This window comes from Pyrus communis, chromosome 7 (genome assembly GCF_041283825.1).
Source record: "Pyrus communis isolate YQ-2024b chromosome 7, ASM4128382v1, whole genome shotgun sequence".
Classification (NCBI taxonomy): domain Eukaryota; kingdom Viridiplantae; phylum Streptophyta; class Magnoliopsida; order Rosales; family Rosaceae; genus Pyrus; species Pyrus communis.
The window spans coordinates 27,477,661-27,494,528 of NC_142571.1; the positions used below are offsets into that span (position 1 = coordinate 27,477,661).

At 35.7% G+C, this 16,868-nt stretch overlaps 2 protein-coding genes across 5 annotated transcripts; both read left to right on the top strand.

The window, feature by feature from the left end:
- Nucleotides 1-1,151: 1,151 nt before the first annotated feature.
- LOC137735168 (acid beta-fructofuranosidase 1, vacuolar) lies at nucleotides 1,152-5,536 on the top strand. 4 transcript variants are annotated; one of them, XM_068474564.2, is made up of 7 exons: nucleotides 1,230-1,735; nucleotides 2,025-2,033; nucleotides 3,155-4,011; nucleotides 4,105-4,266; nucleotides 4,464-4,687; nucleotides 4,788-4,875; nucleotides 5,080-5,536. In XM_068474564.2, exons 1-7 carry the CDS (start codon nucleotides 1,339-1,341, stop codon nucleotides 5,278-5,280), a joined length of 1,938 nt encoding a protein of 645 aa, XP_068330665.2. In that variant the 5' UTR covers nucleotides 1,230-1,338; the 3' UTR covers nucleotides 5,281-5,536. The 4 variants fall into 4 exon arrangements, with proteins under 4 accessions (XP_088552941.1, XP_068330665.2, XP_088552939.1 ...); XM_088696815.1 differs by lacking the exon at nucleotides 2,025-2,033 and having other exon boundaries at nucleotides 1,152-1,739; XM_088696813.1 differs by lacking the exon at nucleotides 2,025-2,033.
- Nucleotides 5,537-10,921: 5,385 nt separating this feature from the next.
- LOC137735741 (monocopper oxidase-like protein SKS1) lies at nucleotides 10,922-15,193 on the top strand. Its single transcript, XM_068475182.2, has 9 exons — nucleotides 10,922-11,295; nucleotides 11,972-12,081; nucleotides 12,159-12,429; nucleotides 12,524-12,662; nucleotides 13,069-13,435; nucleotides 13,687-14,052; nucleotides 14,138-14,216; nucleotides 14,503-14,702; nucleotides 14,792-15,193. The coding sequence occupies exons 1-9, from the start codon at nucleotides 11,143-11,145 to the stop codon at nucleotides 14,892-14,894; spliced, it is 1,788 nt and encodes a 595-aa protein (XP_068331283.2). The 5' UTR covers nucleotides 10,922-11,142; the 3' UTR covers nucleotides 14,895-15,193.
- The last annotated feature ends 1,675 nt before the right edge of the window (nucleotides 15,194-16,868 follow it).

Here is a 16,868-nt window from a genome sequence, read left to right on the forward strand (position 1 = left end):
GTGTTCATTCATCGTATATCGTGCAGTCAGTTTTTGTCAAGTCTTGTTCATGTTAAATCGTATTCCTTCATCGTATATCGTGCAGTCAGTTTTTGTCAAATCTTGTTCATGTTTAATTTTAAATAAAAATATTTAAAATAATTTCTAACCAAATAATTTACGATAAACGAACATGATTTAAAGATTCTTAAAATCCTCGTAAAAATGATATAATCCTCATTCATAAATGCTCCATCCATTAACAATAAGTGACGCAACACATCGATTTCTAAACTCGCTCTAGTTTAAATTATACAATTTTTCACAAACTTTATCGAGAGAATCTTTCATTGATTTGACACCACATTGATTCTTTTGTACCGTGAAGATTTGCCTTGCTTGCAAACCATTTCTAGGGTTTTGTTTGCTCGAAAATTTGGTGCTCCGACAAGTCCTCGTCGGATTCCGTTTGTGAGGATCTTAAGAATTTTCAAATTACATTTATTCATCGTATATTATACAGTTAGAAATTATTGTAATTTTTTTATTTAAAATTGAATATAAACAGTGCTTGATGAAAACTAACCGTATAATGTAAATGAACAGATGTGATTGAAGGATCCCGAAAATTCTCATAAAGAAGATCTGACGAGGATCCTCACTCCTCGACAAAACAACACGTAAGTTTCTTGGATTTTTGTAAGGTAATTTCTTCTTTTTTTTTTTAAACGTCACTTTAATGAAAGAGGTCTCAAGTTTAATTTCACAGTTTTTTTTTCTTACTCTTGAGTTTGTAATCCCTAAATTAATAAATAAAATAAGGATTGGATGATTGGTTCATGAGCCTATATACAACTCAATATCGAGTGGTTTTTCATGTGCCAAGAATTCGACTAGTAAATCAAGCATAGTAATACAATTGATTGAAAATTTGAAGAAAAAAAATTAACTAATTGTATTATTACAATTGGGATATCGGGCAACGTTCCTGGCACACTAATAAATTTCTCCTAAAATGTCCTTTAGCCATTGTTCATTTGGAGAAATTTTTTATTATGACTAGAATATGGACAGTACATCATATGTTTTTATATAAATTGTGAGAAATTTTATTTTTTAAGTTATTAACTTTTTAACATATATATTCTATCATATCATTTCGTGTTCTGATCATACTGAAAAATCTCACGCCTTATTTCTTTCTCTCTCCATCTAAATTGGGCAACTACCAATCCACTCTTTAGGTCCCCAATCTCCATGCTCATTCCTCAGTCTCTCCTCTATTTAAACCCCATTTAAATTATTTCTCTCGCTCATCTCTCTCTCAATTTCTACTTGCAGAGAGAGACGCCAAACAACATGGACACCGCCAACAACACTTCCTACGCTCCCTTGCCGGGAGAAGACCCCTCTGCCGCCGTCCCTTCGCCGACTCATCGGAGACCCTTTAAGGGTTTTGCCGTGATATTCTCCTCCGTCATATTTCTCCTGTCATTGGTCACATTAGTTATCAACCGAGGACCGGGGTCGCCGCCAAAAACAGTGCCAGAACAACCGGATCACCACCACCAATACCGGCCAGCTTCAACCAGTTCAGAGACGAGGTCGTTTTCAGTGCCTAGAGGAAAATTGGAAGGAGTATCGGCCAAATCGTACCCTCATTTTTCAGAGGAAGCTTCATATAATTGGACAAATGCCATGTTTTCTTGGCAAAGAACTGCATTCCATTTCCAGCCAGAAAAAAATTGGATAAATGGTAGGTGCAATTACAGCTTTAACTTTTATTTTTGTTAATCACAAGCTCTCTCTATTATTTTTCTTTTAAATTTTTTAAATTTATTTTCGAGTAACACCAATGGTTTAGTGAGATTTGTGTCCATGATTAACTTTCTTAATTGGACTTGATTCCAAATACGCTTTTGGACTTTCTTCTTTTGAATTTCACTGTTTAATTTTGTAATCCTAATTATGTTGGACTAATCAAATTTGTTTTAATGTGTAAATCTTGTTCTTTTGGTGGGGGATGCTGGTTTCTTGTACTTCAGATCCGAATGGTAAGTTCTTAAACCAAAACTCTTTCTGTACCTTCTTTTTGTTAGTATTTTTTTGATAAATATCAGAATTAACCATATTGTAATGTTCTTTTTGTTATGAAACTATATATGATCTTATGGAAATTGCATGGGATTATCTGATTTTATCTCTACTTGTGTCTATTAGTTGACATGTCCTGAAGAAACCGTAATTAGGTTAGTTGATTAGTTTAGTGTATTTATTTTTTATGGTAAAACTATTTTTTAGTGTGACGATAACATAATTAGGTAAACCAACACAAGTGGTCATAACTTTTTTAGGGTACGTATCCACTTGTACTAGATGTTTGATGTTTCCAACCGTATTTCTGTCAAAAATAAATTTCTACCCGTCACGAATTGCGGACAAATCAATTGAGAGTGGATTGTGTGCCTTTCTATTTTTATACTTTCTTCATGCCTTCTATTTTTATACTTTTTTTATGTTTTTCCTGTGATATGTGATTACGGTTAAGTTACGTTAATATTTTATATTAATTTTTTATAGAAATAATAAAACAAAAAATAATAGAAATATAAAATGTAATGTTGATATAATTTAACAATTAGGGGCCCGCCTTTGCTTAGCTAATACCAAAACAAAACCCAGCCACGTGGCACACATATACCCACATGTAGTTCTTTCTAGATGTGATTTTTTGGTATTTTGTAGATGTGATTTATTCAGTAATTTAGCAACGTGCCCATCCGCCACGGTCATTTGACACGGTTCAGTTCACGATGACGGTGGCAGACACCATGCACCCGTCATTCAAACGGAGTGAGATTCTCTTCTCTTTTTTTTATCTTTTCTTTACTCTTCTTCTATTTGAACGATCACGGTTAAATCACGTTAATATTTTATATTAATTTTTTATAACAAAATAAAGATAAAATAAAAAAATATGAAAGGGGAATGAAAGAAGATGGGAAGAGAATGAAAGAGAATTCTGGTTTGTTTTAAACTTGCGAACGACGAAGATTAGTGTGTGTGTGGGCCCTTGTGCTTCTCAAGTCAGATATCGCATGGTGTCCGGGGTTGTTTTATTGTAATTACAAAAATTATTAACAATTTAATTAGCTGAACTTCTACGTTTGTGTAGGGCCATTGTTTCACAAGGGATGGTATCACCTGTTCTACCAGTACAACCCGGACTCAGCTGTGTGGGGCAACATCACATGGGGTCATGCGGTATCAACGGACATGATTCACTGGCTCTACCTCCCGCTCGCCATGGTCCCCGATCGATGGTTCGATGCAAACGGGGTGTGGACCGGGTCCGCCACCCTCCTCCCCGACGGCCAAATCATAATGTTGTACACTGGCAGCACCAATGAATCCGTGCAAGTACAAAACCTCGCCTACCCCGCCAACCTATCGGATCCCCTCTTACTTGATTGGGTCAAGTACGAAGGTAATCCGATTTTGACTCCGCCATCCGGGATCGGATCCACTGATTTCCGTGACCCCACAACCGCGTGGATCGGTCCCGATGGCAAATGGCGAACTACCATTGGATCAAAATTCAACACAACTGGAATATCAATGGTGTACACCACCACCGATTTTATAAACTATGAGCTCCATGATGGGGTCTTGCATGAGGTCCCGGGTACGGGTATGTGGGAGTGCGTGGACTTTTACCCGGTTGCTATAAACGGGTCCAAGGGTTTGGACACGTCGGTAAATAACGGCGGAGTTAAGCACGTGCTGAAGGCTAGTTTGGATGACACAAAATTGGATCATTACGCAATTGGGACTTATTTTATAGAAAATGAGACATGGGTACCCGATGACCCGACTATCGACGTTGGTATCGGGCTAAGGTATGACTATGGAAGGTACTATGCATCAAAGACATTTTATGACCAAAATAAGGACAGAAGGATCTTGTTGGGTTGGGTTAATGAAACTGATACTGAGACTGATGATTTGAAGAAACATTGGGCTTCCCTTCACGTACGTGATCATTTCTTCGACATTTCTTAGAATGCCAATAACAATTCTTTATATAATACATGCGTATTTAATTTTCACGAACACATTTTGCAGACCATTCCGAGGACGGTGTTGTTTGATAGCAAAACTGAAACCAATTTGCTTCAATGGCCGGTGGAGGAGATTGAAGACTTGAGATTAAACAGTACCGAATTTACTGATGTTTTGGTTGAAGCAGGAACAATTGTGCCACTTGATATTGGAACTGCTACACAGGTTTGTCAAGTATTTGAAGATTAGTCACTTAAGGCTCTTCGAGCAATGCTCGAGACTAACTGAGCACTGCTTGAAACCCCTCGAGTGATTAAAATTCTAGATGTCGAAAAAATGGGGTAAACGTCTTTAACATGTTCATATTATATGTCTAATTTCTGCTACTCACTAACATTTTTCTTGCCTGAAACTGTGGACAGTTGGACATATCCGTCGACTTTAAAATCGAGTCATTGGACACAGAGGAGAGTGTGAATGGGAGTTCAGGGTGTGGTGATGGTGCTGTAGATAGGAGCACGTTCGGACCCTTTGGCATTTTGGTCATTGCAGATGAATCTCTTTCCGAGTTAACCCCGGTTTATTTTCGAGTTACCAACTCGACCGATGGGGACGTCACGACTTACTTCTGCGCCGACGAATCGAGGTTAACTTTGATCTTAATGAATGTCAATTAGTGTTGACATGGTGTCTCTAACTTTCAGTCTGTTGTTATGTTACATCTTACATGGTGCTTGGTAATGCAGGTCCTCCAAGGCTCCTGAAGTCTTCAAACAAGTTTATGGAGGCAAAGTTCCTGTGTTGGATGGTGAAACTTATTCTGCCAGAGTGCTGGTGAGAATTTCTTTCCTTACCAAATTATATGATCTTATGTAGCGTAAAACTTTAAAGAACACCGCTTTGCTCCTTACCTCTAAGGGGTTATTCTTACCTTCACGTTAATTAAAAAACGTATTTGTGCATACGTGCCAAATTGTGAATGATAGAAGGAGCTCGAAAATGGTGATGATTCTAAATTGTTGAGAGTTGAGTGTGTAGGTTGATCATTCGATCGTGGAAAGCTACGCGCAAGGGGGCAGGACGGTAATTTCATCGCGGGTTTACCCAACAGAAGCAATCTATGGAGCAGCAAGGCTGTTCTTGTTCAACAATGCAACAGGAGTGAATGTCAAGGCTACCCTCAAGATCTGGCGGCTCAACTCAGCCTTCATTCATCCTTTCCCATTAGACCAGATTTAATCAGGGACGTTAATTTAATTCTTGCAGCACAAGCAAAACTATCTCCTTCATCCCCAGCTGTCATTCATCACTTGGCTGCAAAGGAATCACAAATTTTGTGGCTAGCAAAATGTCGAAAATGTGCATCATTGGTGGTGTTATTGCTATTTTTTTCATTGGGTTGCCATTCAATTTGTAGTTAAAGGCATGCCCTTAAGCGATACATGTCGATTTAGATTCCAAGAAGAATATATTAATAAAGTTATGCGTTCAATTACTCGACTTGAATATTGCGTATTTAAGAAAAGTAGAAATGCAAATTTCCATTACAATACGGTCTTCATAGTACTCGTGCTGCGTGATATTTTGGTCGAAGGTGATGCCAAAATTTTGATTCATTACGTTTAAGTCAAATGTATTACATTGAACTATTTGTAATTTCGTAAAGATATCAATTATGTGACTTGTTTCTTCCCTCAAATATAGTTTCATTTATGTTTTTCGTGAAGCTAATGTTGTTGTAGATGTCATTTGCCGTGTGTTCATTTTGTAGAGACAGAGATTCTCTTCGAATCTCAATGTCTATAGTCCAATGACCTGTCAATCTGAACCACTCAGATTGATTCTAATGATTTCATTAACTTATTTTACTGGCCCACTTGCATGCAAACCAAGGAACCGGATTTTCTGGTTCTTAGATTCTAGACAGCAAGGTTCGGAGAGGATCTAAATTTGTTTTGTAGTTCGCATACGAATCACAAATTTCCTTTTACAATTGAATTTGATGTTTTGGGCCCTAAAAGCCCAATTGATCCGATGCCTGTTAGTTCGGCTAGAAAAGGATTAAACTTTGAATAAAATTAAGAGCCCAGATCCAATTGACCCATTAGGTACTTTAATTGAATTCCACTTGGTATTCGACCGTTAGGTCTATTTTTTTCAAATAAATCTGATAAAAGTTTTCAAATTGTTAAGAACATGAGAAATTAAAAGTAGAAGATTGCTGGCTTGAGAGAAGGTGGCCTCTCTTGGAAAACATGGCCAATTTTTTTTTTTTTTTTTTTTTTTCGGGTTTCTTTATTTTTTCAGGGGCTCAGAATGAAAAAGACTCTAAAAAACGGGACTCTCTATGTACTCTTTGACACCTCACTGTTTAACTTCAATCCAGTGCTAATATTATAAAACATTTTGCCAAAACATGAGTTGAGAAAGTTAATAAAGAATCTCACTTTTAAGAGAATATGCTTAGCATTTCTCTATCAATATTTGACCCTTTCTTTTCAGTTCTGAATCTTTTTGGCAGCATCAATGCATCCAAAAACTCCCAACAAAAGAAAGAAAGATGGAATTAGCTAGTTTCTGCTTAACTTATGGATCATGGCTAATCCCTAATTAATTAATTAATTAATTATTTTTCTAGGGTTTTGAATGGAACCCAGCCCCATAAGTTTTACATTCTTGTTTTAGCAAGGGTTTTGTCACCGAGTTGAATTTCAGTGTCCATATGGAAGATGGAGGTTTAAGTACGAATGGGACTATTAAGCTAGCACAAATTTTGATCAAGCAACCGGCTTCATATGTCATGTGCTAAACGTTACGATTTTGTATTATATCTTAATAATGTAATACGTCCGTCTAATTGTTTTATTGACATATCTATACTATATATTAAAAATAATTTTTGTGTTCCGGGTTTCTACCCATGAGTCACAGGTTCGAAATTCTCTTCAATTATTGTAACAAAACATTAATTATATATCCGAAGATAAGTATTCTACCACTAAAGCGTTAGTTATAAAGACGTCTTCCATTGACACTAATACTTCCCATTAATCATGATTAGACATTCGTTGGGCTTCCCTCTTCGGGAGCCTGCGTCTCGGTGTTTTTGTGCAATAAACCCCTCCGGGCGAAGACTAGTGGTAGGTGGTCCCGCAGAGCTTTCGGAGAAAGGTAGCCTAGTGTGTAAGCACAGCAATGAACCGAGGCGATTTTCAAAGAGGGACAAATGGTGGCAAGCCACGATTATCCACCCCTTCTGAGGACCGTAAAGACTTACAGAAGCATTTCAGCCTTCCCTGACATGATTAAGAATTTAAGACTATAAACTTGGACCAATAAATAAAAAGTGGAAAGACAACCACCTCACATTCACCAATTCCCACAATTAGCGAATGCAATTACAGCTAGGTTTATATATGCTTGTATCGCTTTCTCACCAAGAACGAACCACACTATCGACTTAATTACAATTTACATCACTAATTGGGCATATTCTCCTCAATCATTATTATCTCTATACAACTCATTTGTCCAACTAAAACTTTCACTTACCACGATCACTTTTTACAAAGGAATGTTACACTTATCACATTTTTCTTACCATATTTGTATCACATTTCTAATAAATAAAGGGTCTACCAACACATATGTATTTCATCTCTAATAGAAATGCGGTACAAATGTAGTATGAAAAATGTGAGCTCAAATCTTTTGCACCCATATTGTGCGTGGTCTCTCTTTGATCTCTATCATTGATTGACATGTGTTAATAAACTTAATCTCCTTAATGTTGTTGTCATATACTTAATACATGTCAATAAGCCACACAAAATATATTCAAAAGATTTGATTTCGAAAATGTGGTAAGGGAAGCATTTTTGCTTTTCACAACAAATTAGTCATAACTAGATATCAAACTTATTACAAATATATATTAGTTTTTTCATCAATGACTTGAACTTGAATTTTTCTTCAACTAAATCCATACAAATACTACTAAACGAAATGCTAGTTGGTCATGATTAGTAATACGTAAAGCTATTCTTGTTCGGTTGGCTACAATTCATTCAAATAATGAGGAATTTTGAACAGTCGTTAATTATACTTATACGAGTCTATCACACTCATCACATAATAGAATCATAAATATATACAACTGATGATACGATAAAATTCACTTTAAACAGCTAAGAAATCATCAAATGTAGTCAATAGTGTGAGATGGAATTTTAAAAAATGCCATATATACAGCACAAGGATCTGTACATGTGGTCGCTTTTGCAGAGGTTGATTTGGGAATGTTTGCGCGAGGCGCCGAAACTCGTGCATTTGGCCTTAGTGGGCCAGTTGTACGGGAACATACTATTCGCACCGGCAGCACCCGGTAAATCAGACACATATTCCGAATTGATTTTTTTTTTTTGAAAGATTAAAATTATTATCATTTTTTTTTTTGAAAGATTACAATTATTTTCTTTTTAGGGAAACTAAAAATAATATTCGAATATTCAAAATAATATAAGAACATTCCCATCATCTCGTTAAATTGTATGTTAAAGATATTCATATTTTTTTTTTATAAAAATTTAGGGTTGAAGTATGCAAAGAAGTTGCATAATTAGTTGCCGTAAATCAATTTGATCATTCTATTATGATGTTGTTAGTTATTATGTTAGTGTGTTGACAAGACACACATGAGGAATCAAATTGATTTTGCATTAACTAATTTAAGAGATGACATTGATTGATTTTGAAATTGAAGAACCAAAATGAGAAGTTTAGTTAATTTCAAAAACCATTTGTAATAAAAACCATTGTTTCTTAATGATTTATTTTTAGTATCAAATGGTTGTCATAAATCCATAAATAATAGATTTTTGGTATGTAAAAAGGACTATCAATTTTTTTTTTATCAATGGTGAGTATAATGAAAAGATTGGTGGTGACTAAATAAGGGCAGTAAGATTATTTCCCCTCTTATTCTCATCTCAGATTCTTTTTCCTCCCATTCTCATCTCCTTTCCACCCACCCCTCCTCTCATAGTTTCTTTTTCTCTTTCTCTTTTTATAAAAAATCAATACAAGATGTTGGCATGACTTAATAATAACCATTTAATTATGAAGGGAGAGAAGGGGAGAAGGATTAGGAGGGGAGATAATCCTTCTCTTAAATAAGGGGCTTGTATTTAATTTAGATTTTAAAGATTTTAAAGGTATTATAAACTCAGGGAGTTTATTAGAGCTTCGTAGATTCTATGTGAATTTTAATTCAAATAACTGAAAATATGACTTTAGCCCTTGAAACTGAAGTTTCTTTCCATAAAACCCGACATAGTTTTTTTTCCTTGAATAAAACCCATGACTAGGCTCCACATAAGCAAATTAATTAATTTTGTTTGCCTTTACACATTTTGCATTTTTCATATGCCTAAAATACCCCTAATTACACTTTTAATGTATACATTTAATTTTATGCAGATTTGAAGGGAGGGATTAATGAAAAAAAAGCACTAATGTTATACTTTCCTTACGATTTAGTAATTGTCTTTCAAATTTTCATATAATTAGACTTTTTAATTTAATTTTGTCATTTTCTTACCAAATGAAAATCTGAAAGGGCACTATAATATGACTTTTACATAAAAAATATAGGTAAGTTATTTGGACATATGTATTAGTACTAAAATTTTTCTAGTATATGTAATAATACATGCAAAATAATTTACCTATAAGACAAAGAATGTTATTTGATTTAAAATAATATGGGTAAATTATTGCACACATACAAATTAGTAATAAAATGTACCCAATATACATAATAATGCTTGCAAATAATTCACCTACAAATAAAGGAAATTTGATTAAAAAAATAATATATCTACTACTTTTTGTTTATGAATTTCAAATTTCCTTTTTTTTACAAACATAATGACTTACAATATAATTTTCCTTATTGTTTAATCTTATAAAAGAATAATGTATCTACTGTTTTATTTTAATGGAGATAATTTTTCTTGGTTTATCACTTATGAAATAATTTAGGCAATGTTTAACTTTACCAAAATAATGTAACTACTATTTTAATTTACCTACAAAATAAATGTTATTTGATTCAAAATTAATTTACCTATATTTTACATGTAAATATTAATAAATTATTTTTATCACGCAATATAATAACAAATAAAAAATGTCTAATGTATGTAATAAAATAATTTGTCTACAACATAAAAGAATATTAATTGGTTCTTTTTTTGTATGTGTGTGTGTATATATATATCTGTGTTACTAATATTTGTGATACAAGAAAGGTAAAATTTTCATATGGGGTAATTGCTACACATAATTAGGGTGAGTAATCATCTTTATTGACATATTTAGGGTTTGTGGCATACGTTGTAAATATTTTGTAATAATTGTTTACATATTTGTCTACATGGACTGAAATTTGGGTTTTATTTGAATGTTTAATACTATGTGGGTATTTGTTTGGAAAATAGGAGTTTCAAGGGCCTTTCTCTAAATAACCCTTCAAATAATTAGAAATCTTAGGGAGGGAGGGTTGATTTTCTAAAGCCTAAAAGACATTATAAAATCGCTCCGAATCAGTCATCTTTTAAAATACTTTAAAATTCGGAAGAAATACACCCAGATCTCTATGGAATTTTATAAATTAAATTAAATTTTTTTACCGAATATGCATACACTTCTATATATTCACTCAGATTTGTATTAATCTTTTAAAATCTTTTAAATTCCTATTAAATACAACTCCCTAAATTTGAATAGATTTGAGAAAAACAATAAAATTAGAAATCCAACCGGTTGAGGCGGTCACCTGTCACCCTCCTTAATATGCGCGTAAAGCCAAAAATTTCGAGAAACGGAAGTGGTTGTAGCATTACACAGTGCGTGACGAAGAACAAAACTTCCTCTCCTCTCTTCGTCTTCACACTCCCAAAACCTCCATTTCTGCTCTCTCTCTCTCTCTCTCTACTTTCTCTCTCCTCCTTGATCATGTAAAAGAATTCACCAAATCCCAGAAGAAAATCGACTTTGATTTCATCGTTTTTGCATACAAACTTACAGTTGCAAACTCTCATGGCGGCCCTGTCTGTGTTCTCTCTCTTCGCTCTGTTTTCACTGACCCACATTGCTCTTCTCTCGACTCTCTGTTTCGCCGCAGACCCCTTCGTCTTCTACGACTTCCGCGTCTCTTACATCACCGCCTCTCCGCTCGGCGTTCCTCAACGGGTACGATCTTTTCATTTGGTTTTTACTCTGTTTTTTTTTTACGGCTGAATGATTGATGAAATGCCTTTTTAATTTAAATTTTGGCCATGGTTCTATTGAAAATATTATTTTATACATTTTTCTTCATGGGTTTGTGTATTTTTGTGATTTATCGAGTAAATCTGCGGTATTTGCTGTATGTGGGTTTATATCGGTGACGAGGGTTTTAGTGACAGTGAGGTTGATTAAGAAGAATATTTATAGATCATTTTGATGCCGGTTTACGGGGTTTCAGCCATACTTGCTTGATTTTGCAGTGCATTCATGGATTATTTCTGGTCCTGATAACGGGGGTTTTAGTGGCAGTGAGGTGGATTGGCGGTTTAAGAAGAGTACCTATAGATCATTCGATATAGGTTTTCGGGTTTTCAGCGATATTTGCTGGATTTTGCAGTACATATTATTATTCATGGGTTATTTGTGTCCTGATACTGAAATTTTATTGTTCTAAAACTCTTGTGCGCAAGGGTTTTACCACCCCTTACGCGTATGTTTTTCGTTTATGTTTGGATGATTAGTGTAGATTTTAGGCCATGTGTTGTATATTACAACTTACATTGTTTGGAGTTTGAGCAATTTTTGAAGTATATCAGAATTTGACTTGCAATACCTGTTTTAATTGGAATTTTGATTGCAGGTTATAGCAGTTAATGGGCAGTTTCCAGGTCCTGCTATCAATGCTACTACAAACAACAATGTTGTTGTTAATGTACATAATGAATTGGACGAGAATCTCCTAATTACTTGGTGAGGCTTTTGTTCAAATTTCATTGTATTTCATGAATGGGACGTTTTTGAGATGTTTGTGGTGAATTCTTTGACAGGTCTGGGATTCAAATGCGGCGGAATTCATGGCAGGATGGTGTTCTTGGCACAAATTGTCCAATCCCTCCTTCGTGGAATTGGACTTTTCAGTTTCAAGTGAAGGACCAGATCGGGAGCTTCTTCTACTTTCCATCTCTTAATTTGCAGAGAGCATCTGGAGGTTTTGGCTCCTTTCATATTAATAATAGGCAGACAATTGAAATTCCTTTTAATCAGCCTGCTGGTGATATCTTCATTACTATCGGTGACTGGTATACACAAAACCATACGGTCAGTATTTCTTGTTGTGTAAGTATTTTCATGTGAACAATGTAGTTTAAAGTACATGACTAACCTCCTCCTTATTCCTTTCCTCTGATTTTAGGCACTGAGAACTGCTCTTGATGCTGGAAAAGATCTCGGGATGCCGGATGGAGTTCTTATCAATGGGAAGGGGCCTTATCAATACAACAATACCCTAGTACCTGATGGAATTCAGTATGAAACCATTAATGTTGATCCAGGTATATATTTTAAAGGCTTTTGCAATCATTTCCATCCTACTTCTCGACACCCTCCTTTTTCATATTCACTTTGTTTTCACAGGTTATCTTGTTCTCTGACCATGAATATATAAGCTTTGTAATTGGTCCTTATAAGTTTTGCTTCGTTTTGTTTCAAATCATTATTGTTTGTTTATCAACATTTGTTGATAATTACATTCTACTATCATGCTTCTATGCACTACCTGTCTATCTTTGAAAAATTGAAGTGTTTTTTCCCTTATAAAGATCACTAATGTCGATATAGGATTTCCTAGTTTTCAGAATGGGAGACATGAAATGGTGAAACATGCGGTGCGATATTATTACTTCTGTGATATATTTTGTATTCTCTTGGATAAGTGTTTCAAATTATTGTGTTCTGCAGGAAAGACATATAGAATACGTGTGCACAACGTTGGTATTTCAACAAGTTTGAACTTTAGAATTCAGAATCACAATCTGCTTTTAGCTGAAACAGAGGGATGTTATACAATGCAACAAAACTATACGAAGATTGATATTCATGTTGGACAGTCATATTCATTTCTTGTTACCATGGATCAGAATGCCAGTAGTGATTACTACGTCGTTGCAAGTGCGAGGTTTGTAAATGAATCACTTTGGCAAAGGGTTACGGGCGTTGCTGTCTTACACTATTCCAACTCTAAGGGACCAGCAAGTGGCCCTCTCCCTGACCCTCCCAATGACTTTTATTACAAGAAGTGGTCGATGAACCAGGCATTGAGTATCAGGTTTGTTTTTGAAGATTTAGATTCCTTGAAGATGTTGAATGTTAAAAGTTTGCTTATAAGGATCAGTTCTCTTGTCTTGAATCAAACTTTCAGTTCTCGACTTCAAATTACAGAACTATTTAGATCACTGCAATAACAGATGATTCAGTTAGATGCTTCACATTACACCTTAACTGTTCAGTTTTAGGTAGAGTCTCAGAGTAGTTGGTTACTAGTACATTTGTCTGAAGTCTTTGGCTTTTAATTGCTAGGCAAAATGGATCTGCAAGTGGCGCTCGCCCTAATCCTCAGGGATCATTTCACTACGATCAAATTAATATCACTGATTCATACGTGATAAAGACTGTTCCACCACAGACAATTGGTGGGAAACTGCGTGCTACGCTAAATGGAATCTCGTTTGGCAACCTTACTACACCAATCAGGCTTGCTGATCAGAATAAAGTTGGAGGAGCCTATAAGCTTGATTTCCCCAATAAGCCACTTAATAGAACCCCACGAACAGACATATCTGTCATCAATGCTACATATAAGGGTTTTATTGAAATCATTTTCCAGAACAATGACACCACAGTGCAGAGTTTCCATTTGGATGGATATTTCTTTTTTGTGGTTGGGTAAGTTCTGTTTTCATTTGCATCGTTTCATATCTGCTTCTTTTAAAACGGTCGGTGTTTAGAGAAAGTAATTTGATGTGTGCAGGATGGATTATGGAGATTGGACTGAAAACAGCAGAAATGGATATAATAGGTGGGATGCGGTTACTCGATGCACTGCACAGGTTTGTATTTTTATCAGATTATCTGCTTTTCTTATTACCTTCTGCTTTTCAGCAGGCTATGCCCGGTCTTAAAAATTCTAGAGAAGGAACTAAATGTAAACTCTAGAAAGAAGTAGTATGATGGTCCGTGTGGCAAATATTTTGGTTATACATTCGAGTCAAATGCAAATGTTTAGATGTTTGCGAGGTTCGCTTTAGCGTGTGATTTCTGAAATGAAGGCTTCCAGTCTGTTCATATGCTTGTTTTCTGTCTTGCATTAAGTGTTTCTGTTTTGTGATTGTGTAGGTTTTCCCTGGGGCATGGACAGCGGTGTTTGTCTCGCTTGACAATCCCGGAGCGTGGAATCTTAGAACTCAAAACCTTGATAGATGGTATCTTGGCCAAGAGACATATCTGAGAATCGTCAATCCAGAGGAGAAAGGTGAAACAGAGTTCGGTGTGCCCGATAATGTTCTGTATTGCGGTGCTCTAGCCAGCAGACAGAAGTATGCTTAACAATTCTCATTCTCTCTATCTCCCTCTCTTCCTCTAGATGATAACTTTCATTCTAATATTCGTTCTCTGGCATCTTCAGGGAACAGAAGCACTCTTCTGCAACATCAATTCCCGGGGGAAATCGGAGGCTGTTCATCTCTCTGCTAGCCGCGTTCTTCGCTTTGGTCTGTACTTTGAGATGATGAGCTCATTAATGGCGACAGTTGATGCCGAGCAGTGGCGGCTTTTTCGTGCTGAATTGTTGGAGGGTCGAAATACATGTCATGGGTGGTACATTTTGGGTTTTGGGTGGTTTTAGTGACAGACATTTGCTGGTTTCGTAGTTTTCTGCGGCGATACTTCCCATACCATAGCGTTGTAATAGTTCCTTTCGGATCCAACATTCTTTTGTGCGTCTCTTTTGAAATTATTATGTCGACTCATGATGTTTAACGCCAACATTCTCAATCAATATTATACCATTTGACTTCGTTTTACCCAAGTTTCCCATGTGTTTTTCTTATGATGAATTGTTTATCCTATGAGTTTGCCCTTTAACAATGTGGGCCTTGCCCGGCACCTAAGTTCCATGAAGATGTTGGAACGTCTAATTGTGCATGTGTTTTTGTAATCATGATATATCTTCGTCGTCTTATGATTTGTCGGTAAGTTATTGTCTCACCAACTAGCTAATCAAAGCACGAACCCCTCCTCGGGCAGGTTCCTTCTTTTGCTTCTTAGCCTACGGTGCTGTTGTTCTCCTGCTTGAACTGGGATTCCAAACCAGCTTCTACTCGATAGATTGGGGGATTCAACTGAGTTCTAATGGGGGTGATCCACTCTTCTATTGGTTTAGTGCAGTCACTTTGTAATCGTATAAAAAGAAATCTTATACCATGTCAAAATTTTGATTAGAAAAGTGCTTTTTAAAAAAGTACTTGAAGTGCTTCTTAGATTCATTTTAATCCATTAGATCAACTAAATTAGTTTATTACATTCGTTCGATCCTAGCAACGGGCTTCATGTGGTAAGGGTGGGGACCGGATTCAGAAAGGGGTTAAATTTATAGGGTTAATTGAAGAACATGATAGGAGTCACATGGATAAGTATGATGTGGATTAATTGTTTGTGGGCGTGCTTATGCACATTACTTATGAGTACACTGGAGCTATCATCCTAACTTCTTTCGCAAGCAAGAATTTGATAAATGTATAAGACCCTAATTGCATATAGACAAAATTGGAGCAACAACCTCTTAATTTAGCCCCACTTGGAGCTTTGGTCCCTGAACTAGAAATCTGTGATTATTGGGCGTTGAACTTATTATAATGTGGAGTAATGGTTCTATCGGTTGACTCCATTATATTCTTGTTCCAAAGGAGTTTAAAGGGGCTTTAATGGATAGAAGTTCTAACGGAGTTATCAAAAAAGACCATTGCTCCATGTTATAACAAGTTCGACGACTAATCCTCACGAATTTCTAGTTTAAGGGCCAAAACTCTAATTGAGTTAAAATTCAAGGACCATTGCTCCAATTATCTCTTCTTGCATGTATTACCACCTTCTATAGTCTCGTTCTATTCATGTCATGGGTATGGGTAGCACTCTCTTCTGCACGGATTACTTCTTGTTTTAACTAACGATAAGTTATTCACTTACAATTGGTGGTTAACTTACCCAAGTAAGTCAAAATAGGCCACAATGTAGTATCTAACTCACTACAAATTTATATCATCATATCCTCACATCTATATGAGTCGATCATGAAATCTCTTCTAATAATCTAATAAAATAGAAACTGAATGTCGTTAAACCAACTGGCTATATGCTCACTTCACTTTACTTTTCCATCCTAGTATTCCTCATTGACTAAATTAATTTCTCCTCTCTCTCTCTCTCTCTCTCTCATGCCTAATGAGTATGTCGCAGTCGCATCAAAACTTTCATTGCTTGAAAGGGACTTTCAAGCCATGGCTTGGCAACAAGTAAATAATTTAATGGTCTATCCAAATAAATAGGTAGCTTGCATACCATTGCTACAAACTAACACAGGGGTATCTAATAAAGCTCTCCAATCCCTACTATATATATAGAACTGATCTATATTTAGCAACTGGGTGTAATTTATGCTTTGGTGCAAATTGCCTCCGGCTTATCTTTGTCACACATCCACGATC